The sequence below is a fragment of the Hyaena hyaena genome, unplaced genomic scaffold, assembly GCF_003009895.1.
Source record: "Hyaena hyaena isolate Hyena2069 unplaced genomic scaffold, ASM300989v1 scaffold_306, whole genome shotgun sequence".
Classification (NCBI taxonomy): Eukaryota; Metazoa; Chordata; class Mammalia; order Carnivora; family Hyaenidae; genus Hyaena; species Hyaena hyaena.
Genome location: NW_024080935.1, coordinates 1,550,238 through 1,575,966, shown reverse-complemented (window position 1 = coordinate 1,575,966; position 25,729 = coordinate 1,550,238). Strand labels below are relative to the sequence as shown.

General features: G+C 52.9%; 3 protein-coding genes across 6 annotated transcripts; 1 reads left to right on the top strand and 2 right to left on the bottom strand.

Moving 5' to 3' along the window:
* Window positions 1-31: 31 nt before the first annotated feature.
* On the bottom strand, window positions 32-12,212 carry RNF40 (ring finger protein 40). 2 transcript variants are annotated; one of them, XM_039247908.1, is made up of 20 exons: window positions 12,064-12,212; window positions 11,752-11,955; window positions 11,174-11,341; window positions 10,897-11,038; window positions 10,008-10,214; window positions 9,345-9,466; window positions 9,097-9,243; window positions 8,929-9,003; window positions 8,120-8,239; window positions 7,844-8,023; window positions 7,511-7,646; window positions 6,311-6,432; window positions 5,799-6,226; window positions 5,595-5,712; window positions 5,316-5,465; window positions 4,926-5,138; window positions 4,721-4,846; window positions 3,378-3,518; window positions 3,166-3,267; window positions 32-1,285 (listed from the first exon to the last, which is right to left on the bottom strand). In XM_039247908.1, the coding sequence occupies exons 2-20, from the start codon at window positions 11,881-11,883 to the stop codon at window positions 1,109-1,111; spliced, it is 3,006 nt and encodes a 1,001-aa protein (XP_039103839.1). In that variant the 5' UTR covers window positions 11,884-11,955; window positions 12,064-12,212; the 3' UTR covers window positions 32-1,108. The 2 variants fall into 2 exon arrangements, with proteins under 2 accessions (XP_039103839.1, XP_039103838.1); XM_039247907.1 differs by lacking the exon at window positions 12,064-12,212 and having other exon boundaries at window positions 32-906; window positions 1,105-1,285; window positions 11,752-11,938.
* Window positions 12,213-12,510: 298 nt separating this feature from the next.
* Window positions 12,511-18,822, top strand: CCDC189 (coiled-coil domain containing 189). 2 transcript variants are annotated; one of them, XM_039247913.1, is made up of 10 exons: window positions 12,511-12,846; window positions 13,174-13,205; window positions 13,730-13,795; window positions 13,961-14,130; window positions 14,692-14,762; window positions 14,937-15,053; window positions 15,136-15,205; window positions 15,291-15,377; window positions 15,959-16,111; window positions 18,758-18,822. In XM_039247913.1, exons 1-10 carry the CDS (start codon window positions 12,643-12,645, stop codon window positions 18,763-18,765), a joined length of 978 nt encoding a protein of 325 aa, XP_039103844.1. In that variant the 5' UTR covers window positions 12,511-12,642; the 3' UTR covers window positions 18,766-18,822. The 2 variants fall into 2 exon arrangements, with proteins under 2 accessions (XP_039103844.1, XP_039103842.1); XM_039247911.1 differs by lacking the exon at window positions 18,758-18,822 and having other exon boundaries at window positions 15,959-16,267.
* PHKG2 (phosphorylase kinase catalytic subunit gamma 2) lies at window positions 16,259-25,729 on the bottom strand. Of its 2 annotated transcripts, none has more exons than XM_039247910.1 (10): window positions 25,651-25,729; window positions 25,136-25,248; window positions 20,766-20,941; window positions 20,436-20,490; window positions 19,039-19,104; window positions 18,784-18,947; window positions 17,377-17,467; window positions 17,123-17,276; window positions 16,925-17,050; window positions 16,259-16,822 (listed from the first exon to the last, which is right to left on the bottom strand). In XM_039247910.1, the coding sequence occupies exons 2-10, from the start codon at window positions 25,228-25,230 to the stop codon at window positions 16,529-16,531; spliced, it is 1,221 nt and encodes a 406-aa protein (XP_039103841.1). In that variant the 5' UTR covers window positions 25,231-25,248; window positions 25,651-25,729; the 3' UTR covers window positions 16,259-16,528. The 2 variants fall into 2 exon arrangements, with proteins under 2 accessions (XP_039103841.1, XP_039103840.1); XM_039247909.1 differs by having other exon boundaries at window positions 25,578-25,696.

The window sequence follows — 25,729 nt, the reverse complement described above, 5'->3', positions numbered from 1 at the left end:
CGTTTAGGGCAGGAAGCCTGGCTACTTGGACTGTAGGCTGAGGGCTGGATGTTTATTCATAACAATTAACAGCCTATACAAGACATCTCTAGAGCAGGGCCTGTGGGTCTGAAAGGACCCTTGCACCTGTCAGCAGCTCCACCTTCCAGGCTCCTGCCTGCTGCCTTCACAACCATGGGAGTTTGCTTGGGCAGGCAGCACAGGAAGCATCATGGGGACAGGCTCAGTCACAGGGTGTTAGATGAAGCTCCTCTACCTGGAATGATTGGAAGTTGGCCCAGCTGCTAGTCTGTCCCTTCCCCTCCTGGGGAATAATGCCTCCACGAAGTTAAGGCCACCAGGATGAAAGCAGGGTCAGAGCTGGGGCCCAGGGGAGTCTTGGGAAGCATGAGGTGGGGGTAAGTGGGCTTGGGAGAGAGACAGATGGGCAGGGGGGAGGCTGACTAGCATAAAGACTGATGATCTTGGTTCAGCACTCCTGAGATGAAGGCAAGGCGACTGCAACAGCCAGAGTTTCCCAGAAGAGGACAGTGCCCCCTGCCCCTCCAGGGGGGTACCTCCTTCAGCCCTTAGCATAAGAGTTAGACCAAAGACCCCAGGGAATCCACAGGAGGGAAGCCCCACCCAAGCATGGAAAAGTCTCCCTGGGCCAGAGAGAGTTAAAGGAGGTGGGGAAACTGGCCCACCCTTGGTCCTCATTTGTGGGTGTATAAGCAGGTAGTGAACCTCCTCTTGGGTGGGAGGTCACAGCCCGGGGGATTTCACCCTTAGGACAGGGGTGGGCCCACAGAGACAGCTGGAGAAGAATTAGGGTCAGATTCCAGGAAGCTCAGCTGAACGCTCTGGGCCCTCAGGCCTCTCACAGCAGACCCTTCCAGCAAGGCAGGTGCCCCGCAGGCTGTAGCTCTGTGTGGAAAAGGTGGAACTGAGCTCGGCAGATCTCACTCCCACTAGCATGCACTGAGACCCCCAAACCAACTAGGTGGAGAGGGGCTGGGCCCCCAGGGTCCGGAATGGAGGGTAAGGGCCACTGAACGTGGGGTGGGGAGGGACTGGAGGCACAGCCCCCAGGGTCCATGGGTGTTCCAAAGTCCCCTGAGTTACGGGTTCAGCTGATGTAGACACGGTGGAAGTCGTGGGCACCAAAGGCTGCGTTGCACTTGGGGCACTTCCTCTGGCGGGCCTCATAGCGGCCCCGCACGCACTCGAAGCAGAAAACGTGGAAGCACTTGGTAAGGACTGCATCCTTCTTGCGGGTGTTACAGCAGGGGCAGGTCAACCGCGCCTGGGCCGGGCAAAGGCATCAGCTCGGGACAGTCCTGATGGCCCCCAGACCCCAAGCTGACAGCAGCAGGAGGTGGTCCAGGCTAAGCCCACCACACAGCAGACTGCATCTAACTCTCACCATAACCCTGAGAGATAGGGATGGGCACTCTCCGGGTGAGGAAACTGAGGCTCAGAGGACAAGGTCTCAAAACCAGAAAGTAGCAGAATCTGGATTCTAACCCAGGCAGTGGTGGCCAGTGGGCAACATGTCCCTCCCCCCACCGCCCCAAAGGCCAAAACCCCACAGACTTAGCTGGGACTACCCTCCCTTGGAGCTTTATCTCTTGCCCCTCTGGCCTTCTCTGGCAAAAGCCCAATCCTGGCTGAAGCTGACGGTCTACCTTCTCGTCCTCTGCACCTGCTGAGCGTAGCAGTGCCACTAGAAATATGCCATCTCCACCCTCAGCTAGGCCCAGCCCTGCTGCTGCCCAAAGATCCTGCTGGGTTCCTGGACTCACTCTTCTCTACGAAGAGTGAAACCCCCACAGGCCACCAGGTCTCACCTCCAACTCCAGGAATTCCCTTAACTCAGCATTCCCCGACATTCTTCCTCCGCCCTGCTTGAAAGCCCAGCCCAGCCTACACCCCAGCGTTACCTCTTCCCTAGCTCTCAAACCATCCTCATCCAAGTCCACCTGTTTCGGAGAAACCTTCCTCTGCTTCCCCATAGCCTCCCCCAGCTGCCCTGCCCCTTCAAGGCCAAACTGCAGGCTTCTCTTCCTTTATCATTTAAGCTTTAAGATTCCTAAGGGAAAAGAATGACCACAGACCCTCCCTGGGTGACCGCAGTTCTATTTGGCTTCCACCACTGCCTCTGCTGACAATCCTCCAACCCCATCCTCCAGACAGTCCTCCTGCTTCGAATGCCTTCCCAGCCAGCCTCCCACAGGCACATGTTCAACATCCTGGAGACACAACACTGACCGCCAACACCTGCTCCTCTGCAGGCTTCCTAGTCCTACCACGTGCCACTAGCTTCTCCAGTCAGGAACCCAGGAGCTCCCGGGATCTCCCTCTCCCTCACTCCATGAATCAATCCAACCCTGAGTTCAAGCACTTCTGCCTCCTCAGTATCTCCTGACCTCTTCTACTTCTAGTCTCTAACACCCTAGGCTAGCTCCCTACTGGTTTTTGCCTCAATGACTGCAATTGCTTCACAGATTTCTCTGCCTCTAGTCTTTACCTCCTCTGGCCCAAATCCAACCACGTCACTCTCTGATTTAAAACCCCTTGATGTCCTCACACTGTCTACAAGATAAGCCAAGCATCTCAACTTGACCCACCACACTCTTCAGGATCTGACACTATTTAAGACCTCCAGCCTTCCCACTCATCACAAAACCCACATGCTGTCTTCCAACCATGGGGTCCAATAATCTGTGCTCCAGGAGACTGCTCTCAGTGAAGGACCTCTACTTCTGCCTCTCCCTTTGCTGGAACCCTCTCATCCCCATTACTCACGGTCAACCCTCATTCTTCAGGTTTCTCTTGGAGGACATTCCTCCCAGGAAACCTGCTGACCCCCATAGCTGTCGTGGCCCCCTCTGGCCTCTGCCATCACTCAGAATACTTGGCTATCTCCTTCAACATATAATCAGTTTCAAGAAATTGGAGACTAGGGCTAGCTCCTAGCGCTCCCACATCTGGCCAGGCACGGTGCCTGACATAAGCACATGTACAGCATTCGTCAGCTCTTCGATTCTCCACAACTAGGGACCCTGCTTACCTTTTTTATCCAACCTTATTTCTGGGGTCCCCAGACTATCAACTATAGCCCTCACCAACTCCCCATCTAAGATTCCTGGGTTGATAGGGCACAACTCAGCCCCACAGCCCCACCTTGTACTCCTTGATCTCCTCCTGGAGAATTTCATCGGCATCTGCGTAAACCTCCACCTTCCTCTGCTTCTCCAACTTGCGCCGCAGTCGTGAGATGTCCTCCTGGGGCAGGAGAAGGGCCAGGCTAAGTGCAAAGGTCCTCATCTTGAACCACCCGCCCCCAGGCCACATCAGTGACCCTGAACCACCCTGTCCTTACCCCATGCACACACCTGAGCCCTCTTGAGGTTGAAGCTCTCTTTCTCGCGAGCAGCCCGGCTCTCTGCCAGGCAAGGCTGGATCTCTCGCAGCCGCGTCTGTACGTGCTCCAGCTGCACCTTGAGGTCCTCGGCCAGCTGGGCCGCTTCCACAGCCTGAGGTAGGTGGAGCAGGTAAGGGTGGGCTCGCTTGAGCCGGGGGAGTCAGGCCTGTGGAGCCACGGTCCACAGATGCCTGTGTCAAACATTCCAGTGACTCTTGCTCTGGGGACCAAGTCTGGCATCTTCACTGGAGCTAGTCCTGCCTCCTGACCCCCCCACTTCACCTCCATCTCTCTCTGCAGCTCCTGACACACTCGCTTCCTCACCTACGTAACATTCTCTCCTATCTCTGAACCTCCATAGGGCTCTTCTCTCCTCTCCCCTCAACACCCCCAACACAAAAGATTTCTTTCCAGTGGCTCCCTCAGCCCTCAGGTTACATGGCAGTTCCCGAGACAGGCCCCCTTGTTTCACAGCACCTTAAGTTTCCTTCATAAGATTTACTGGAATCTGCACTAACACATTTTACCTGTGGGATTACTTGGCTAGCTCTGCCCCTCAAGACCGAAGTTCCCCCTTCCAGTAGGACCCTCTTACTCCAGGTTCTCTCCAGCCCTCAGTGCCAGGGGTACATAGCAACAGCATGAATAATATGGCTTTAATGAACGAATTAAATGGAGAGAAAAAAAAAGCACAGTAGGGAAAACAAAACTAACATTAATCTTAAGCCTTTCCTACCACCTAGACATTCCTGAGATTCAATCCAACTGTGTGACAGGAACCGGCATCCCTACTTTACATATAACCAGCTTAGTGCTCAAGATTCGAGTTCTGGGGGTGGCCGGATGGCTCAGTCAGTCGAGAGTCGGATTCTTGATTTTGGCTCAGGTCACGATCCCAGGGTCATGGGATCAAGCCCCACATAAGGCTCTGTGCTGAGCATGAAGCCTGCTTAAAGATTCTCTCTCTGTCCCTTTCCCCTGCTCATGTGCTCTCTCTCTCTCTCTAAAAAAAAAAAGAAAAGTGTGTTCTGGAGCAAAGGAGATCCAAGCCCCAATTTCAGGTCTCCTCTTTCTTGAACAAGTCAACTGCCTTCCCTGAGCCTCAGTTTCCTTAGTTACAAAAAGTAGAAAAAAAACAAACACCGTGTTACGATTGTTCTAAGACCAAAATGCAACCTAAGACAGACAGGTTTCAGCACAGGGACTAGAACACAAGAATTCGAGACGTGAGCTCGGCTGGGAGAGGAGGCAGAGCAGGGTTTTAGCTGTGAGCCACCATCCTAGGTTGCTTTCTGCCCTTGGAACTGGCCTCACCTTCCTCTTGTTGAGCTCCAGGGCCTGGCTGCGCAGCGTCAGCTCCTTCTCTACACCCCCGAGGCTGCCCTGCAAGGCCCGCTCTTTTTCCTCCAGCTTCTGCACAGTCAGCAGCTGGGCATCCACCTGAGGTCAAGGGTGGGGACTCAGTGCTGGAGAGCTGGCGCCTCTCCAGCTCCACCCTACAAACCCAGGGCTGCCATACCTGGGACTTGAGGCCAAGAACTTGCTCGCCCAGCTCATCCTTCTCCTCCCGCAGTAGCTTGTGAATCTGGTTGGCCTTGATCCGTTCTGACATCAACTTAAAGTTGGCATCGTCCTTTTCCCGTAACTGCTGTAGCAGCCTCCCATTTTGCTCCTGCATGTCCTCAAAAGCCTGACCGGTCACATCCATCTCCGACAGCAGGGCCTCTTCTTCCTACGGCAGGTGGACAGGGACAAGATGGAATACGGACGGCGGGCATGATGATCATGGGGAAACCACAGGAAAACAGTACTGGCCACAGAGTGACCCCAGACCATCTGCTAGAAGTATCCACCAAGGAGTTAAGGGAACCCCAATATTCAGAAGCAGGGGACCACAAGGGGGTCGCACCTGCTTGGTAGCACCCAACTTGCGCTGCAGGTGTTCAATCTGTTCCTCGGCTTGCCGAATGCGCCGCAGGGCGTCCTCATCAGCAATTTTCTTGCTCTCCCTTCGGTCCCTCTCCTCTAATTCCCGAATGCGGCCTCGTAGTTCATCGACCTACAGCCAGTCAGAGAGAGCGAGCTAGCTCTCCTCACGGTTTCTGCTGACCTAGCACCCTGCTCTAGGCAGAACCCCCCCAGGGCATGCAGCCTCTGTGCATGTCCCACAGGCCCTACCTGCCCTCACCTCAGCCTTGGCCTTGCGTTCAGCTGCCATGAGCTGCACCTTATCCCGCTGCTCCTTGGGTGCAGACTTGTACATGTCCAGCAGCAGCTTCATCTCCTTCTGGCTTTCCTGAGCCTTCCTGGAGAAGCACAGGAGAAAGGCTTGGTGACTGGGGCTGGAGGCCACTTTGGCAGGGGTGGGAAGATGACAAAAATAGAGTCTCACTTGAGCTCTGCTCGGAGACCCTTAAGGAGTTCTGACTCCTTCCTCTTGGCCTCCTCCACCTTGGCCTTCTCCCGATCAGCTCTTGAGAGAGCTGAGGCTACAGATGGGGGTCCCAGGCCAGGCCCTTCCCGCTCCCGAAGCTCCCGCTTGGGCCTGGCCTCAGGTTCTCGGCTCCGGGAGGAAGGGCCCTGGGACCCAGGAGTTAGGGCCTGTGAATCTTCCTCAGAGGGGGCCAGCTCCTCCTTCTTCGCTGAGCAGGCAGTGGTGGTGGTGCCAGGCACTGGAGCCACCTCCTTTCTGCTGTCAGGGACACTGACAGGGCCTGGCCCACCCTCTTCTTTCCCTGGAGTTGGGGCACTGAGGCCAGAGTCCTCTGGGTGGCCCAGGTTCGGGATGGAGTGAGTTGAGCCACTGGCCTGGGCCCGGAGCTGCCAAGATAGAGAACAGGGTTGAGGTGAGACAGTGCTTACTGGGGTCTAGCCAAGGCTTTTCGCAGGCAGCCCCCTCCTTACCTTGCTAATCTCAGCCTGTACTTCCCGCAGCTTCCGCTTGTATCGCTGGGCATCCCCCTTTAGCTGGTGGTTGTGATTTTGGAGGCTGCTAATCAGGTGGCGCATCTCACGGTTGATGGGCCCTGTGGGAGGGTTGGGAAGTTAAGGAGTTAAACTGGCCTCTGGGTTAAGAGCCCAGCACCTCAGTGGTGGGAGAAGGGGAGCCAAAGTGGTCACTCCCATTGCAAAGAAGAAGGCAACAGGCTTTGTATGGAGTGTGATCTCATCAAAGTAATAACCTAGGCTTGAAAGGAAACTCGTAAACCACCTATTTATATTACTTCTGTTAATGTAGACTTTTTTCTAGTATTTCTAAATTTCATTCAAAGGAAGACACAACTGTTAGTATTCACTGAAGTAAACTAGTCCGCTTCTTTCATATTTTTAAGAGCAGACGTTAACTTCTGAGTTTCATTCCTCTGACCTGCCCATCCAAAACTGCAATCTTCTCCTAACACTTCCTATCTTTTCCCCCCTGCTTTATTTCTCTTGATATATTTGCCACTATCTTATACATTCTCTTTTTCACTGTGTTGTCTTTCTCCACTACAATACTACTCCACAAGAGCAGAGACTGTCTGCATTTTGTTTACTGACATAATCCACAAAACCTGGCTCCTAGGTGGTTTTTTTTTTTTTTTTTTTTAAGGTTTTTATTTATTTCTAGGAGAGAGAGAGACAGCGTGAGCAGGGGAAGGTCAGAGAGAGAGGGAGTCACAGACTGAAACAGGCTCCAGGCTCTGAGCTGGCAGTCAGCACAGAGCCCGACGCGGGGCCCAAACTCACGAACCGTGAGATCATGACCTAAGCGAAAGTCGGACGCTTAACCGACTAAGCCACCCAGGCGCCCCTCCCAGGTGGTATTTAATACGTCTTTGTAAAATGAACGAATACCTCCAAGAGACACCGTAAGGCCAGAGAACCACCACCGATGGGGCCAACAGCTCATGTTCTGGCTGTGCCTGCTCCATCAGCCACTCAGCTGGTTGTGACCCTCACTGTGCCCTTGAACCAGGTGCTATGGTCCCCATTTTGGCCAGGGAGAGGAGGTTCTGCAAAAGGAAGGGGCTTAACCCCTTGTATCTGGATACGCAGCAGCCCCACACCAGGAACCAGCAATCCCAGATAAGGCCCCACCTCCACCCTGTCCTCACCACATACCCGCCTGCTCGTTGGCCGCCAGGTTCTGTTCAAACTCGATGCGCAGCATCTCGTACTCCTTGCGTACCTGGGCCAGTGTGTCCTCCAGCTGGATAACCTCTGTGCGCAGCTTCTTCTGCAGCCCCAGCTCATCGCTCTGTAGGGTGAGGCGTTAAGGACCCACACAACCCTTTAGCCCCTGGGAAACCACTGGTTTCCACCTCCCCCCTGCCCGCCCACCCCTCCCGGCCTCAGTGGCTCAGAAAAGAATTTATTCCCAAGGGATCCCTGGCACCACACAGGAACTCCAAAGGCCAAAATGCCTTGACCCTAAGGTCTGTTCCAGGCCTATACCTCCATATGCTCAATGTGTCTCAGGTGGGAATTCTTGGTAGCCAGCAGCAGCCCCCGAGCCTCATCGAGCTGGGTCTTCACTTGCAGAGACTCATTGTAGAGCAGTGAGAACTGGGCCTGCAGCATCCGGTACTCCCCTGTTTCCCGCACCACCTCCTCAGGAAGGCTCCGCAGGGCCACCTGGGCACAAGATGCCCAGAAGTGATCAGCAGGAGGATTCAGGGCCCAGCCACTACCTGGCAGGCTGAGGCCCTCCCAGGCCTAAATGCAACCCACCTTGAGGCGCTCATTGGTCCGCACAGCCCCCTGAAGCTCGGCCTGTAGCTTCTCCAGCTCTGCCATCCGGCTGTTGGCCAATTCCTGGTTTTCCTCCAACTCTGCGTTCAGCATCTCAAACTGTGGAGTGGGAGGGGCTGTGGCAGGCAGGGCCAGGCCAGGCAGCATGCTGCCCTCCCATTCCCACCACATGGGGGCAAGAATGGATTCTGAAGCCCCAGGGACAGGCCAAACCCAACCACTTTCCTAGGGGCTCCCAGGTAAGTGGGAGAAAATACTGCACGGTCAGTGCTGGCAACCAAAGCTGACAGGGAGTCAGGGAAGCCTTACTGAAACACCTGAAGAAGCTGAAATAAAGTTTCACAGGAAACAGTGACCCTCACAGCACTACAAAGTGTGCATCGACCAAGAAGTCTGAGAGCCCTCTCAGTGAGGCCTTTCTTCAGCCACCTGGCTAAGAATGCCAATCAACTCCAACATACTCCTATCCGTCTCTTTTCTACACTTTTTCTTTGAGACACTTATCGCCACCTTACTATCTGCTTCCTCAAACAGAACCTAACCTCCGTAAAAACTTTGATTTCTGTCTATTTTGTACTCTGACGTGCCTCCTCCTGAGCACAGTCTCTACCACTTAGCGTTCATAGTATTTAATGAATACATACACGAATGAACGAGACAGAGCAGCACGAGTGCAGGGAAGGGGCTCAGAGGCCATGTGGGTAGTCTGTCCTTAATTCTGAGGGGATATTCAGGGGTAAGGTAGATAAAAGGTTATGGGAGGGCTGGCAAGAATGGCGGCTGCTCACCTTCTGCATGCTGAGTGTGATCTGGCCCCCCTGGAAGCCCGAGGAGCTCCCGGACACATAGTAGCCAGAATTGAGCTGTGGAGAGACACACAGATGGGAGTGGAGGGGAGAAGCGAGGACTCCAAGTCCCTAGCCCTGACTCCATCTGACCCAGCACCCTAGCCCCACCTGCTCCAAGGCCTCTGCCAGGTGCTTATTGAGCTTCTGCTCACGCTTGCGCAGCTTCTCAATGTCCCACTGCAGGTCCTCCACCGTCGTCTCCATCTCTAGCACCTTGGTCTCTGCTGAGGTCACTTTATCCTGGAGCTCAGAGTACTGGGGGACAACGAGAGGATAGGTGCTTAGCGCAGGGGACTGGGCTCCCTGAGAAACGGGGTGCCCGTCTAACCCAAACCCTGCCCCGGTTTTAATCCCACCTCCAACGAGATGCGGTGGTGCTTCTCCTGTAGCTGGGTGGCCAAGTCCTGCAGCCGCCGGTTCTCACGCCCCAGCTCCCGGGTACGCGCCCGAGCCACCTCACTGGGGGGCTCGCTGTCCCCTGGGAAGGCAGGGCTCGGGTAAGAGCGAAGTCCAAGGCAATGGGGCAAAGTACTAACTCATTCTGTGACTGCCCGGTGTGATCCACCAGCTGTCTTGCCAATTTCTCATGACAAAGCCAGGAGTCTTTATCCCCACTGTACAAAGGAGGAAACCAGCTCAGAGAAGAGAACCATATACTGGGCATGCCCAGGCTAGAATGACAGGACGAGGACTGGGAGAGGCCTACAAAGCCAGGGCACTTGCTACTATGCCTTGTGGATCAGCAACTGCCACAAAATTTGTGCCAAGTGCCCCAAAGAGGTCTCCAGCTGGAAAGCAGTGGCCCCATAAGCATCAACGACTCCTCTCACCCATCTCTCTAGAATTCAACCCTAGGAATCGAAGCCAGAGCCCCATCTACAACCTACTCCTTTCCCTGAGAATGTGGCTGATTTATTTCTTGGAGAATTATGGCTGCCTCTGGGCTTGGGGCATTGCGGGGATACAATCAAGATGCAAATGGGGACAGATGCCTATGCGATGGGGAAGAAAGAACTAACCTCGGCTGTATACTCGCTGACAGAGTTCCTCCACCCTGCGCTGTAGGCGGTCTGAGGCCTCTACGACACGGGACACGGCCGCCTTGGAGAACTCCATCCGGCCCTGCAGCTGCAGCTCCACCTCCTCGCTACTGCTGGCACCCAGTGCTACCACAAAAGCCAAGGCTGGCTCACTGAGAGGGGGCCGCAGCTGCACTGGCAGGGGCTCTGCGAGGGATGGACAGACCTTCATGAGGATAACAGCAGCAATTACCACCACTTCATACCATGTTCCAGACTGAGCCCCACTCTATGGCTCACTGCATCAACACATGCAATGCCTGCGATACGCTGGTATCCTCATCATCAAAGTGAAACAACTTTATTTTGGGAGATGAAGTAATTTCCTCAAGGCCACAAAACTCCCAAATCACTCTTCAGAGAAGCCTTCTCCAACTAAATTAGAACCACATACATGTGCACATACACTAATTCCCTCTCAAGGGCCCCGTATCTTTTACTAATGGTTTAAAATCACTTCCTCCCTGATGCCAGGGGAAATGTTTCCTCCTGGCTATCTCTGTCTCTTTCAAGATGGTGTCAGTACTCAGTGTGAACATGGCTCTGAAATAAATAAGTGTCAAACATGACATGTACTACAAACCAAATCACTCAGATACTAAAGCCCAGGGCCGGGTTCTTATCCTCTGCACTTCTGCCACCCAAACATGAAATCAGATGTGTGTTGTGTGTGTGTGTATGTACGTATGTACGTGTGTGTGTGCGCACACGTGCACACAATCGCATGAAGGCTGGCAGGAAATTCAAGACTGATATAAAAGTTGCCTCCTCTCCAGGACCTTTCCCAGAACTTAATTAAGCTCCCCAGATCCTCGGGTTCTGGTCCTACCCCTCAGCTCCGATGTCCCCGGCTCTGTGACAGGGGTCTCGTCACGTGTCAGTCCCTCCTGGGTCCCAGGCGCCTCAGTCCCTGAAGACAGCTCCCCCTGGCTCTCATGGTGCCGGAGAAGGGCTTCCACAGTTTCATCCAGCTGAAGAGAGAAAGCACCAAAAATGTTATGAATCCCTCAGGTGCTTCCCAGCACGATACTCCTTTTCCCAGCAGAGGAGTCTGAGGGTTGGCAGGTGGATCTAGGCCAGGTCTTGGAAAGCAGAGGGGCATCCACCTGGGCCCAGTAGCGATTGACAATGAGGAGTGTGGCATCATCTGTGGCCTGCCGCTTCTCCAGCTTCTCAATTCGTTCTCGGAGTTCATCTTCACAAGCCTGCCGCTGTTCCAACCGCTCTGCTAGTTTCTTGTTCTTGAACTGCAGAACTTTCAGGTCCATCTCCTCCTACCAAGGAAAACAGAGGGGCCAAGGACTGGGTCAAGCAGGACCCAAGAAACCAATCATTGAGAAAGAAAAAGGAGAGCAACTAGAATGGAGAAGTGAAGATCCCCAGACTAACCGCTCACAGGAATTAAAGAGGTTCAGACACCCACAGAGAAAGCATGTGGTTGTGAGTTCTGCTTCAACCTCTTTCTAACTCTCAAGTCTTTGACAAGTCACACGCCCTCTGGGAACCTGTTTCCCTATCTGTAAAGAGAAGGCAGACGTCATGTCCTCCTTTTCCTTCAACAGTGTGTTCTGTAAAGTGAACCCTGCCAAGCTTGGGGAGCGGGGAGTAAAGTTCTGGACGATTTGGACTAAGAACAGAGATGGGAGTCTGGCAAGTTGTGAGCACTGGGGCAGGAGTCACGAACCGTGGAAGAGATGCCCCCAAGACGAATGGGCTCTATAAGCGTGGTTGTGGTCTTCTCTTCACGGCTCAGCTTCTTCTCTGGGGGCCCTGAGCCCCCGTCGCCGGCGGCGCGTTTGTTGCCGGGTCCAGACATGGCCGCGGAGGCGAGGAGAGGCGCAGGGTCTCCCGAGGGACGTCAGGCAGGCGTAGGCGGCACTTCCGTCACCTGCAGAAGACAGAGGGCATAAATGTGAAGGCTGCCAGTGCTCCGCAGCCCCAAGCAGCCCCGCACACACCTGCTGGGTTCCGCCCCCGCCAGCCCTGGGCCCCTCACCTGCAGCAGGATCAACCTAGCGCCATCTTGGACTTCACCGGACGTCACCGGCCTCCTTAACCCAGAGCGCAAGCGCCGCAGGCAATGCCGGATGTGGCGAAACTTCATTTCCTGTTTCTATTGGTCGCGTTTTGTCCCGCCTCTTCTGTCCCGTTTGGTTTCTTTCTGAACACCTCCTCTCTCTCTCGGTGATTGGCCAGTAAACAGTTCCCGTGGCAACTGACACCGCACTTACATTCGCTAGCCTTAAGGGCATCGCCTACCTCAGGCCAGGCACTTTGGAGGGAGGGCACGGGGGCGGGGCTTGAAACTTATTGCGCATGCGTATTATCTTCTTACTGATTGGCGAGAGCCCTCCACTTGCTCCCTCCCTCCACGAGCTCCCTTAGCAACGGTCGCCGTTGAAACGGAGGGAGACGCCCCCTGCGGATTGGCTGCACCCGACACCTCTTCAGTGTAGATTGGCTGCGGCGTCGCTAGAGCGCCAGGCCTTGGCCGTCGCTGCCCCAGAACCCGCTTTCACAGGACCTGGGGCGCGACAGAGCCAGTGGAGACCCCGCGGCAAGGAGGAACAACGAGATGATTCGTCAAAAGTCCAGCCAATTCTTGGGACCGAAGATGCAGTCGGAGCTTAAACAGCCCTCCGCACTGCAGCAGGAACCAGAGAGGGACCTCACTTCAGTGAATGCGTCCGTCGTGCGGATGGTAACAGGTGTGCGGACGGAGTCCGGGACCGCGGCCTCGGTAGAAGCGGATGCAGATCCTGCAGCCAACTTGTTCCCGGTGAGAGCGGGACAGAGTGGTCCGCTCGTGAATGTTTGTAAAAAGGGCTCCCCGGCAGGGTGCCACCTGTTGTTATGTTTACTAACTTTCAAGACGTTCCCTGGGTGCTTTGGTGAAGAGGCAGGGGTGTGTAACTCCACTGTTAAATGCTCATGAGTAGTACTTAGGGCCTATCGAAGCCTGACCTGCCGGCGTTGCTCGTACATAATCTTTAAGATGAGAAGGCAAGTTAGCGGGTTCTGAGGTCCGCTGGAGATTGGGGACGGGTCACGGCCTGGGGCCAGGGATGACACAGCTCTGCCGGTCCAATCCGCTTTCTCTCCGCAGCCGCCGCTGCCCCAGCCTCGGATCTGCATGTGGTGAGTGTGAAGAGTCTTGGGGAAGAGTTATACTTTACATTTGCATTATTCCTCCCCAAAAGTTCTGTCAAACAGCTAGAGCATTCCCCATTGTAGAGATGAGGAAACTGCAATTGTCCAAGATGACTAGATCTCCAGCATTCCTGCCTCCCCAGTCCAAAGAAGGAGGGTGGGAAGAAGGGAGCCAGACTAAGGATCTAAATGGGATATCAACTGCTCTGGAGCACTGTATAAATGGGGACACTGAAGCCACATGAGGAGTGGCAGAGACAAGAGCTCAAGCTTCCTAATTCTCGGCTTTATAAATGAAGAGGACCATAAGAATTCATTTAAGCCATATCCTTTATTTGAAGATGGAGAAAGCTGGACCCAGAGAGGGGAGTGACTTACCCAGAGAGGGTAGTAGAAGGGCTAATCCTCAGACTCAGGTCTCCTGGTCCCAGTTCAATGCTCTAGCCATCATAGCCCTGCCAGGAGACTAATGCATGATGGCCACCGCCTTTTCACCTTTTTTCTTATGACAGGAAGTACCTGGACCTCCATTCCATGCACAGGCTGGAGAAGACCACCAACACTGAGGAGATGAGGGAGTATGGGGGGTATGAGGGAAGGGCGGAGAAGCTGTCTCCTGGGGAAGATTGAGGGGGCTGGGCTGGGAGGCCAGGAAGAATGCCCAGCTCCAGAGCATGTGGTGTACCAGTGTGGGGTGACGAAAGGAGGCTCGCTCACTCCTTCCTTCCTCTCTCTCCCCTAAGGGTGCTAGCTGAGCTGTTGGGGCTAGGCTGTCCTGAGCAGAGCCTGCGGGATGCCATCACCCTGGACCTCTTCTCCCATGCACTCATCTTCTGCCGCCAGCAGGGCTTCTCACTGGAACAGACGTCGACAGCTTGTGCCCTGCTCCAAGATCTTCACAAGGCCTGTGTTGGTGAGAGGAGCAGGCTACCGAAGGCTTTGAGCCCAGGGGACGGAGGAGGCTGGGATGGCACCAGTGACCAAGGGAAGCAATAGTGGCTGACCACTTGGAATGTTTGTTTGGTCATTACACGCAGTCTTATCACACACATGTTGTTTCAGCTTTGAACCCCTCCATTTCCGCAAAATACAGCACCAACTTCATGAGACTGTACTGAGAAATATTGTTTGTAATATACGTAAATACACACACAGCACGCAATAAAATAGCTCCTCCTCCATCCCCTTTATTCCTAGAACTGATTGTCTGCAGAATGTTTAATGAGAGCTGAAATGACCTATTTCTTCTTTTATTGTATGTCCCTTGTGGGCAGGACCTTGTTTGTCTTGTTCAGTGCCCTAGAACAGTGAATGGGGTACTCGGTATTTGTTGAGTGAATTAATGAAATAAGCCAGGACTTAAACCTAGATCTGCCCATTTCTAAGGCTGATGCTCAATAAGTAGCTGGCAAGTGAGTGAAATGAATGATGATCAGGGAGGGGACTCACGGTCACATCTTACTTTCCCTCCCAGCAACTCCCTTGGGCAACGTGGAGGAATGTTACCGCTACTTCACCAGTGTTCTTTTTTGCCATGGAGTCAGGGTCAGTTCCTCGGGAATGGGATATTCAGTTTCCTGCCCTCTCTCACACTCATCACCCTCATCTCCCTCTGAAGGCTGCAAGGGGCTCTCCCTGCTTCTGGACTGCCGGAGACTTGGATAAAAGGTCAGGGTTCCTGGGGGTGGTCAGTTCTCTAACTCCCAATCACCCCCACAGAGGCCCCCCTTCAGTATCAGCCTCTTTAGGGAGGAACAGCTGCTGGCGCTGGCAGATTATGTGGTCAACACCTACTTCCGCCACTTCAAGCTCTACAAATATGTCTTCACACCCCAGGTACAGAGGCCACCCCTCATCTCTCCCTTTCGCTCAGTGCAGATGCCCTCCTCTCAGCCTCCCGCCTCCTCCCTCTTCCCAGGTGCGGCTGGATCTATCTTTGACTTACATGGGGCTACAGCCACCCAAGCTCTGGCCAGAGGATGAGACAGGTAAGGGAGAAGGCTGGGGCTGGGGCTGGGGTTGGGGTCAGGGCTGGGGCTGGGGCTGAAGCCTCTTCCTGCTCCTGGCTTCCAGAGAAAGAAGGCGAGGAGGTGGAAGAGCAGGCAGTCACCCCACAGGAGGAAGAACCGAAAACAGTGGTCCAGCCAGAGCAAGAGCCAAGTAAGGAGCTGGAAGGGTTAGGGTCCCCTGTGACTTGGAGCAAGTATAAAATGAAGGGTTTAGACCACATCAGGACTTCAGGTCTGTTTTATGCACAGTGTCCTTTCTCCAAGTGATTCCTTATGCACAAACCGGGTAATAAAAGTGCAGCTGCTGGGGGTGGGGGCAAGAGCTCCAGAAAAGGACAGTTATAGAACCAATGACAGTAACAGCCAGCACACATTTAGCTATACTAGGGAGCCAGGCAGCCCCTGTGTTAAGCATCTCACGCTTAATCCTCCCCCAGTCCTAGGCACTAACACTATCTACACTGTACACAGGAGGAAACGGAGACACGCAAAGATTAGATCACCTGCGTAAGGTCACTTTATCTGCTCATCAGCAATCCAGAGTCCAGCATGACTGGTCCACCGGCCTCTCTCCACACAAGGGCTAGCTGACCTTTCCTGAACTAAAACCTTTCCTGACTGCCACCTGTGTAGCCCCAGGTGCACCTTGGAGGTTGTGTTTGCCCAGCCAGGGGCAATCCTTCAGCCCCATGGCCTCTCTGCTGACCTGCCCCTTCTTCCCTGCCCCTGCAGGCCAGGTCTCCATCCTGCGAGCCTACATCAAGACCCAGATGAGCAAGGAGCTGGGGCAGCTCCAACAGCTGATGGAGGAGCAGCTCAAGGCCAGTGAGGAAAGGCTCAGCAGCAAGTTGAACATCCTAGAGCGGCCCTTCCAGCTACCTCCTGGTAAAGGCAAGAACAAGACCAAGTGACCCCCCAGCATTTTCCCCAATAAAGGCCTGGGGCAGAGCAGCCCCATCCCTGCCCCCCACCCCTCCTGAGCACCTTCTGGGCTCCCCTGCTAAGGCCAGACAGCAGACACAGGGCACTGGCTCTGTTGGGCGTGCAGCAGATTTTATTGAAGGTGCAGCACAGGCAGCATTGACAAGGCCAGGTATGGTGTTGCGAGCAGCAGCGCCCTTCCACCTCAGCTCTGATCCCAAAGCCCTGGCTGGTGGGGACAGGTGTACAGGGCTGGTCTTTATGGTCGTATGGTCAGTGGTGGTCACGGCCAGGCAGGGGGGCCTGAGGCCAGAGCCCATAAGGGCTGGAATGATAAAAAGTATCCTCTTCCGGGAGAGTCCTGCTTTCTGGGCCGAGGTGCTAGCCCAGTGCCAACATGGCGTCATCCTCGGTGATGGCAGCTGAGTCCCCCTCTTCTTCAGGGCCCATGATGGGAAAAGGCCCAGGGGGCTGGTGCTGGAAGAGGGCTGCTCGGTTCTGTTGCTCACCCTTCTTCACCCAGTGCCCATAGAGCCGGAAGGCACAGTTGTCGATGAGGCGCCGCACCGGCCGCAGCGCATAAGGGTCCCTCAATAGTGCACTCTTGGTCAGTGGCCGGACACGCTGGGTGCTTAAGGCCACTCGTCCGGCAGCCAGCACTGTCCACACTGCCACCTGGGAAGGAGGGGGTAGTGTGAGCTCCAGTGGAGCATCCACCACAGGAGAAAGAGCATGGGACAGAGGGACAAGCCCAAACACTGACACTCTCAGGCTTACCCGGAACCGCTGGCGGGGGGTGAGGTTCCAGGGTTGGCTGCCTTCACAGCGCTCAAAGAAGGGGTGCTGGAGGGCTTGCTCAGCTGTCAGGCGCTCCTCAGGATCTACCTGTAGCAGCTTTGAGATCTAGGGGAAACCCCAGAGCATGAGGGGCAGCTCTTGGGCCTCCCTCCTCTCCCTCTCAAGGCCCCAGCTCACCAGGTCTTTGACGGTGTTGGAACGGTCATCCCACTCGGGGGAACTAAACTGGTACTGGCCCTCCATGATCATGCGTAACATCAGGATCTGGCGCCGGTGCCAGAATGGTGGCGAGCCAGCCAGGAGTGTAAACAAAATCACGCCACAGGCCCAGCTGGGAAAGAGACCAGAGTCAGGCAGGACTAGGTGACAGGCAAATGTGTTGAAGGACAAGACACAAAAGGAGGAAAGAAGTGGGGAGACCAGAAACTCACAGGTCGACCTCCTTGCCATAGCCAGGGTGGGTTTCATCCATGGAGCATTTAAGGATCTCTGGTGCTAGGTACCCTGGGGTCCCACACAACTCTGGGGAGAGAGGGCTGAGATTGATGGATGCCACCAGCCCCTTTAAGGGCTCCTAACTCCAGACCTTCACTGGAGCCTCAACGCTGCCAGGACCATAAGTGTTCCCGTTCTGCTCCCGCCTGCCCTCCATTGAGGACAGTACCAGCCCCTATCCTTGCTGCAAACCCAAATACCCACCAAGGTTCCAGGCGGCCTTCCTGGGGAAAACCTGATTTTTGGATTGACTTCAAGGTCCTACCCAACCATATAATTTACTATCTGCTCCTTATACAACTTTGTGCCACATTTTTACATGCATAATATACATGGAAAACAAAACTTCAATCTTTTTTTATGTTCCTTTCTGCCCAAATTGACTTCTCCTCCGTAATCTCTATTCTGTGTAACGGAATCACCACTCAAACCAAGGAGAATGAGTGGGAATATAGGATTTCTTAGGGCATACCCTGAGTAAGTCCCTTGCTTAATACTCTTCCCTGGCTCCCCATTGTGGCCTTGGGCTCATGTTTAGACTCCTACAGCACAGCCCTCCATGACTTGATCCGATCCTATTATTTTTAGCTGGTTCTACCACTTCAGGCACCAATTCTTCCATCCCAGCAATTGCCAAACTATGTTCTATGGCATACTTTCAGGAAATCTTAGGTCCAATTTGAAAATGACTCTTCTGGGAAATTCATTCCTATGAAAAGGATTTAAGAATGCTTACTGGGTAACAAGCAACATATTAGACACTGGTGAATTAGATGTGCCCTTACCAAGCTGTCTACCAGAAAACAAATAATAGAGTAAGATGGGTGTCACAAAGGGAGAAGATACAAGAACAGAAAGCAAAGGAGGAAACCTGACCTGGAGCTTTAAAGTGAAAAGGGCGAGGGTGGTGTGGGGCAGAGGCAAAGATGATTCCAGAATGGGGAAAAGTGTATATGGAAGTCCAAAGGGAAACAAAGCATAGCATCTATGACACAAAACGTGTAAGTCCATAGGTTAAGAAATGAGCTCTGTCAGACTGGAGTCCCTCTTCTGTGGGTCTTTCCAGCTGAATCAGATGCTCCTCCCTCCTGGCTTCCCCTGCAAGGTCCCTTGCCTGCTGTGTGCCACTATCTGTCCACCAGTCTCCATCCATCCCCCCCCTAGATCAGGAAGCCCACTCTGAGATACACACAAGGCTTTGCACCCAGAGGGTACTTGGCAAATGCTCACTGACTTGTCCCCTTTGCTTAGTACCCAGACACTCAATTATCAGACCCAGCTAACCAGCCTCAGGCCTGGGTCTCCTTCCCTCCCAAGCCTCTTAGAGCACCAGGACCCCTCACCTCGAAGCTTCTCGCCAGGTTCCAAGTGGCAGGAGAACCCAAAATCTGAAAGTCGGATCTGCATATTGTCATCTAGAAGGATATTCTCGGGCTTCAGGTCTCGGTGCACAATGTTGTTGGCATGGAGAAAGCTCACTGCTTCCAGCAGAGACCTCATGATGGACCTGAGGGAGGTGCAGTCTCCTCCTCTGCTTCTTCCTGCCCCACCCTGCCCCATCCCCTGCTCACCCCACGGGCTGCAGGCTCAGCCATTACCTGGTTTCCTTTTCTGAGAGGGCCACCTTCTCTGTGAGATAGTCAAACAGCTCTCCCTTCCGCATCCTAGGGATAGGAGGGGTTGGGAGGTAGGTGTACCTTACAAGGGAGCTGAGAAAAACAAGCCAGTGGCTCACAGAAAATACCATGGAAGAGGCCAGTAAAGAGCAATTCCTCTTAGACAAACGAAGGGTCCTGAGACAGAGTGCTCCAAGAGTGAAGTGGGTGCCAGGGGCGGCTTGGCCCAGGGTGGGTGGTAGTTGAAATATATGCACTGTGCCATGAGAGGGCTATTTTAGCAAGAATAAGTACCTTCTTGCAACAATAATTTACAGGAAGTCCTTGCTCTCTGAGAGTACACTCAAAGAAGACCTTTTAAAGTGAATCTGTTTATACCACGGACCAAAATTTCAGTTAACAGTAGCAAAAAGTTGAATAGGACTTTATTTTGAATTTTGCTTATTTTATTTTGTCTTTAAAAGTTGAGGTTATTAACTGCAACTCTGCATCAGTCTTTGAAATCAGGTGTTGTTTTGTTGTTTTGGGATATGAAATCATATTGTTGTTTTGCAAATTTGTGTGATGAAATAAACAGACACTTCCTACCTACCCCACCCCCAACTTTTACAGAGGGTCGTTTCTGTATGAAGACCTTGTGAATTTTTTCCAAGGGACTCTCTTAAATATATTTGCTATTTAGGGGCGCCTGGGTGGCTCAGTCGGTTAAGCGTCCAACTTTTGCTTAGGTCATGATCTCGCGGTTCGTGGGTTCGGGCCCAGCGTCGGGCTCTGTGCTGACTGCCAGCTCAGAGCCTGGAGCCTATTTCAGAGTCTGTATCTCCCTCTCTCTGACCCTCCCCTGCTCACGCTGTCTCTCTCTCTCTCTCTCCTAGAAATAAAAATATTAAAAAAAAAATATTTGCTATTTAAACCATTCTCTTTTGAGGTACCTTTGCACTGGTTTACATTATATCGTCTAACATCTCACACTCGGAGTCAGACTGCCCAGAAAACGAACTGATGGGCAGAGACAAATACCACGTAAGGTGGAAAGGTGTTAAACGGCGAGAGACAGGTGAGCAAGAGTTCTTAAAATAGAGTTTTCTTCCCTGCTAACCTTACGACCATGACCATGGGGGACTGGGACAGTGGCCCCTTGGGTCATGAAGACCCTTTTTAATTGGCTGGTCATTAACCCTCTGGAAGAACTTGCCCAATCAGGGCGCCCAATCAGGGCACCCAGGGAGAGAGGCCAAAGCCATGGGTGAGCAGGCAGGCCCGGGCTGGAGCACAGGAAGGTGCGAGCAGGGTAGTCTTAGCCCACTCTGCTGGCAGGCTGGGGCCATGCGTGGAGGGGAGGAGGAGGCTTCTGAGATCAGGGCAGGGGAGATACTCACAGATCAAACACCAGGAACATGAAGCTAGAAGACTCGTAGGAATCGATGAGAGTGACTGGGAAAGAGGCAGAAAGGCAGAAATACGGAGATGGAAAGGAGCGGATGCATGTTAAAGGGGCTTTCCACCCCGAGGTGGCAGTGGGCTGTTACTGGGAAGGAAGGAGAACCAAAAGGAGGCAGTAGGGACCCAAAGGCTGGCCACACTTTGAGGTGGAGCAGAGCCGTGACGAAGGGAGCAGAGGCATGGAGGCAGTGTTAGGGGAACTGGGCTATGGGCAGGGCCAGCAGGAGGTGGCTGGCAGCTAACAGGAGCGGGGAAGGCAGCCTCACTGATGTGGGGGTGGCCGGCGACCTGGCGAAGGATGTGCGTCTCTCGCCGCGTGGCTTCTCGCACCTCCTCTAGCTGTTCGGGGCTCAGTCGCTCAGCTGTCACCTCCATGATCTTCACCGCAAACTCCTGGCCAGTAGCCCGATGAACGCAACGGCGCACCACGGAGCTCACTCCTCTGCCAGAGTCAGACAGCACGAGAGTCAGGCCTCCTGCGCTCTCATTTCCACGCAGAGTGGCGCCCCGGCATCCTCTTACCCACTGCACTGGAATCTGAAGACCCCTCCGGACGACAAGGCTGCTCCTGAGGAGCTCACCCTGATCTACGGCAGCTTCATAGCAGCCTCAGCAAGCAACCTGCGTACCCAGCAAGGTGCAACACAAATCTCACAGAGAAGGCAGGTGGAGGTCCCGGGTTTAAACCCAGTTTCTGCCACTCCCTCCGTGGATAAGCCAAGGCAAGTCTTTTCCACACTGAGCTCCAGAGCCTGCCCCTTGCCCTGGAACCCCACAAGGAGAAAGTGGGAAGAAATGATCTAACCCTCCCTCCAAATTTTACTCACACTTCCCTGATTACCCACCCAAATCCCAAAGTTCTCCTAAAATACCTCAAGTGCAAGGGGCTCCAAATCAATATTAGGCCATTAACTGGAAGACCAAAGTTGTGAACCAGAAGACCTTGGTTTAGGCCCCAAACCTGCCACTAATTAACCCCCACGTGACCTAATGTCCTAAGGTCTCTCTGGGCTTCCACTTTGCCGGCTCTGAAATGTGGCCAAAAACATCCTGAAGAGATGCTGAAGAACATTAATGGGGCAGAAGCAGAAAAGCCCATTTGGCATGGTGAAGAGCAAGCCCCAGACAGGTTATTTCCTTGCTGGGAATCTGTCACCAATTGCACATGACCCTACAAGTACCTCAGGCTAAGTGCAAATCTCTCCAAGATCGGCCCTCATATCACATTTCCTGTGCTGGTTCGTTGGCTGACCTCCACATAACTTTACTGCTGTGCTCTCAAGGCTTCCTTGCCCTTACGTAACTCCCTTTGCTTACAATGCCTGTCAACCACATCTGATGTGAACGACTGACCCTCTGGCCAAATACAGCCCACAGATGTGTTATGTCTGGTCAGCGTGTTATCGTTCTTTTCAAACGTGAATTCCCATCTTAAGTGGGACGAGACCCTTCCAGCTGCTGCAGTGCTCACTACTTCCTACTGTCTTACTCTTGGCCACTTGACAGTTTTACTTTCCTGATCCCACTAAATGGCAGTGCCATTCAATCAGACCCCCAAACTAGAAATCCTGGTACGATTCTTGGCTTCTCCCTCTCCTTCCCAATCTACCACATCCAACCACTCCACTCCATTCTGTGTGTTTTTCGAGTCTGTTTCTTACCTCTCCATCGCCACGGCCACACAGCCTCCCAACTCATCTCCCTGCTGCCAATCTCAGCCACTGCAACCCAACCACCACACCGCTTCCAGATGAGCTTCTTCTGACAGCCCCAATCATGTCACTCACTGCTGAAAATTTTTTCAGTTTAAATTCTCTACTAAGTTCTAAGAGTTCCCTCATTCCTCAGTGGGACCCCCTAGAGCAAATGTGCTCTTTGTAAATGAGATCTAAGCTTCAGGCCTTTACACGCGAATAGACTGGTATTCTGGGAACAGTCATTTAGCAAAAGTGTGTAGGTAATTTACTGTGCAGGAGAAACACAGGGAAAAGAGTGGAGACTAGGAACGATGCTGCTACAGTAATGGCAGAATGAGAGGATAGGGACCCTACCCCCTGACCTTCTCCCAAACGGGTCTTTCTGTGCCCTGTGGCAGTGGAACCACTGTCCTTCCCTAAGGGCTCTTCCTAGCCTCGGTGAATCTTCCCTTACTTGGTCCTGAAACTCTATGTCAGCTTAGGACTTCGATCTCAGCTCATTTCTTTTCCAGACACTCTCTCCCCGCTGATGACCTTCAACAAGTCCCAGGGGACTTAAATACCAACTGTGTGCAACTGGCTCCCGCTACACTGTCTCAAACCTTGATTCTTCTCCAGAATTCCTGATCCCCAAGGCCTTTTTGACATCTCCATGTGATGTCTCTATCTTAGAAGAGTCTGAACAAATCTAATAGCCTAGCCACACGCCTCTCTGCTTTTCTGGCCTCGGCAGCATGGGGCACAGCAGACCATGCCACCCTTCCAGAGCCACATTCTTTTTGTGCTTTCATTTCTAACTCACAGTCTTAGTCTATCTTAGTCTCCCTTGCTGACTTCTTCTCTAACTCCTTAATGGTGACATGTCCCAGGGCCTGAGCCTAGGTCCCTTTCACTTCTGTTTTCTCACCAACTACTATCTATACACTAATGCCTCCCAAATTTATTGCTCTAGCCCAGCTCCAATTCCAGACACATGTACCCACTTGACAGCCCCAGGTAGATATCTCAAACTTAATATTTCCAAAATGGAATTCCTGACTTGCTTGCCCCTGACTCAAATCTGATCCTTCTCAGTCTTCTTCATTTCAGTAAATGGTACTCAAGCGCTCAAATCCAAACCTTAGACGTTATTCTTGTTTCCTTCCCTTTCTCTCATGGCCCGTAACCAATCTTTCAGGAAACCGTATCAAGTCTCTCTTCAAATCATCACCTAAATCTATCCACTTCTCCCCATCTCTACCACCACGCCTCTGTTCTAGAACATCGCCATCTCGAGCCTGAATCAATCAGTAGCTTCCTAACTGATCTCTACACATTTGCTCTTGTCCTTTTCCTATCCATTCTCTACACAAGAGCCAGAATAACCCTTTTTATTTTATTTTTTATTTTTTTAAATTTTTTAATGTTTTATTTATTTCTGAAAGAGACAGCATGAGCAGGGGAGGGTCAGAGAGAGAGGGAGACACAGGATCTGAAACACGCTCCAGGCTCTGAGCTGGCTGTCAGCACAGAGCCTGATGAGGGGCTCAAGCCCACGAACTGTGAGATCATGACCTGAGCTGAAGTCGGACGCTTAACTGACTGAGCCACCCAGGCGTCCCAGAATAACCCTTTTTAAATAACACACCTGTGTTGAGCACTTACCATGTGCCAGTAAGTGTTATAATAGTATCATATTAAGGGGCGCTTGAGTGGCTCAGTCGGTTGAGTGTCCGACTTTGGCTCAGGTCATCATCTCATGGTCTGTGAGTTCGAGTCCTGCATCAGGCTTGCTGCTGTCAGTGCAGAGCCCGCTTCCGATTCTCTGTCCCTCTCTCTCTCTTCCCCTCCCGTTTGCACGCTCTCTCTCAAAAATAAATAAAACATTTAAAAAAAAAAGGTATCATGCTAATTCTTTCTGTACTCACAGTAACCTACAAGGTAGGGTCTGTTTTTATTCCCAATCTAAATGGAGAAACTGAGGCATGGAAAGTTTAAATTCCTACCCCCCAAATCAAAGAAATGTAAATCAGATCATGTCACTGCCCTGTTTGAAATGCCCAGTTTCACTAGAATAAAATCTAAATTTCTTATCATAGCATAGGGCCCTACATAATCTAATGTCTACTTACCTCTCCAACTTAATTTCCTCCACCTCATGCCACTCTTACTACATTCTAGCCACTATGATCTTCTATTGCTTGAATAGGCCCTTTCTAGCCTAAGTTTTTGCATGTGCTGTTCCCTCTGCCCCAAATGTATCCTGTCTCAGCTCACAAGCTGTTCATTCCCATCCTTTAAGGCTTAGCCTCATTAATTACTCTCACTCCATCATCCCAGCATACGATGACCTTTACTTTATTTTTGTGTTTATCATCAGTCTCTACTAGAATATAAACTTCAGGCGAACAGAAAGCATGTGGCTCTTGTATTCCTAGTGCCTTGCACAGTGCACCCAGAACACTATACATGTTTAGGAAACTTTTGATGAATAAGTGTAACAGCCACTGTCTCTACAAATGAGGCCTGCCTTCTATTCTCTGCATGCTGAACTCCTATTCATCCTTCAAGACCCAAATACCCCCCTTTTGGGGAAAGCTGTCGTTTTGTGATCCCCTTCACACTATTTACACAGCCTGATTACTTAAACAATCATGTGTCTCTTTCAGTCACTTCATTTGGAGTACCTCCAGGACATAAACATCTCTCCTACCCTCCCTGTGTTTAGCTTCATGTCTGGTTGACAGTAAGTTGCTTTAACTACGCTTGCTGAACACCTAAATGGGTGAATATGGAAGAAATGGAGGTTGACTCAGAAAAAGAGTTTAGTATCCAAATGTTCCTCCACTAACCACTGTACCTTCCCATTTAGAACTATCCAGCCCTCGGATGGAACCGTGTATTCTGGCTAGGACTCCATCTCTTTAGACCTCTGTCTCTCCGGATGAATGAAGCCTCACCTGCCAATGACGTCCTTAGGATCGTACTTCTGGTAAAACTCCTTGGCCGCGGCCCAGTCGGGCAGCTCATCCTCCGGCCCCACGTCCAGCGTCATTCTGAAGGTGGTGGGGGCCTGTGTGGAGGAAACGGAGGGCAGGGAGGGCAGTGAGGCCCACAGGCTCTGGGAGGACACACATCGCGACTCGCGGTGGCGCAGTCTTTGCGGCTGAGGCGCCAGGATCCTGGGGGATGGGGACGGGGTGAGGGAAGGATCAGGACTGGGGAGACCCCGCGAAAGGGCCTAGGGGGCGGGAAGGGTGACAGGACAGGGAGGGGGACGGGGGTGAGGAAGGGAAAAGGTGCTAAGGAAGGAGGGAAGGGGCACACGGGCAGGCGGCTGTTGCTGCGCAGGCGCACTTGGGCGGGCGCTGGGAGGGGGCGAGGGGTCTCGCGCAGGCTCACCGGCGGGCGAGGAGAGAGAAGCCAGGGTCGACGCGAAGACGATCGGTCTCAGGGTTCGCCTCCAGTCACTCACCTTACCCCCGGGGCGGCGCCGGCAACGACCTCAGGCCCCGCCCCCATCCCGTCGGCGAGTGGTCAGCGCCGCCTACAGA

What these genes read in the sequence shown, in the direction of transcription:
- CCDC189 (XM_039247911.1), top strand. Translation starts at nt 12,643, where the DNA reads ATGATTCGTCAAAAGTCCAGCCAATTCTTGGGACCGAAGATGCAGTCG. An exon ending in TTTTTTGCCATGGAGTCAGG is followed by an intron (nt 14,763 to 14,936) that starts GTCAGTTCCTCG and finishes TCACCCCCACAG; the next exon opens with AGGCCCCCCTTCAGTATCAG. An exon ending in CCAGCCAGAGCAAGAGCCAA is followed by an intron (nt 15,378 to 15,958) that starts GTAAGGAGCTGG and finishes CTGCCCCTGCAG; the next exon opens with GCCAGGTCTCCATCCTGCGA.
- PHKG2 (XM_039247910.1), bottom strand. Translation starts at nt 25,230, where the DNA reads ATGACGCTGGACGTGGGGCCGGAGGATGAGCTGCCCGACTGGGCCGCG. An exon ending in ACCTGGCGAGAAGCTTCGAG is followed by an intron (nt 17,468 to 18,783) that starts GTGAGGGGTCCT and finishes CTCTCTCCCCAG; the next exon opens with AGTTGTGTGGGACCCCAGGG. An exon ending in TATGGCAAGGAGGTCGACCT is followed by an intron (nt 17,277 to 17,376) that starts GTGAGTTTCTGG and finishes TCTCTTTCCCAG; the next exon opens with CTGGGCCTGTGGCGTGATTT.
- RNF40 (XM_039247908.1), bottom strand. Translation starts at nt 11,883, where the DNA reads ATGTCTGGACCCGGCAACAAACGCGCCGCCGGCGACGGGGGCTCAGGG. An exon ending in ACCACCGCATCTCGTTGGAG is followed by an intron (nt 9,244 to 9,344) that starts GTGGGATTAAAA and finishes GTTGTCCCCCAG; the next exon opens with TACTCTGAGCTCCAGGATAA. An exon ending in GGACCAATGAGCGCCTCAAG is followed by an intron (nt 8,024 to 8,119) that starts GTGGGTTGCATT and finishes TCTTGTGCCCAG; the next exon opens with GTGGCCCTGCGGAGCCTTCC.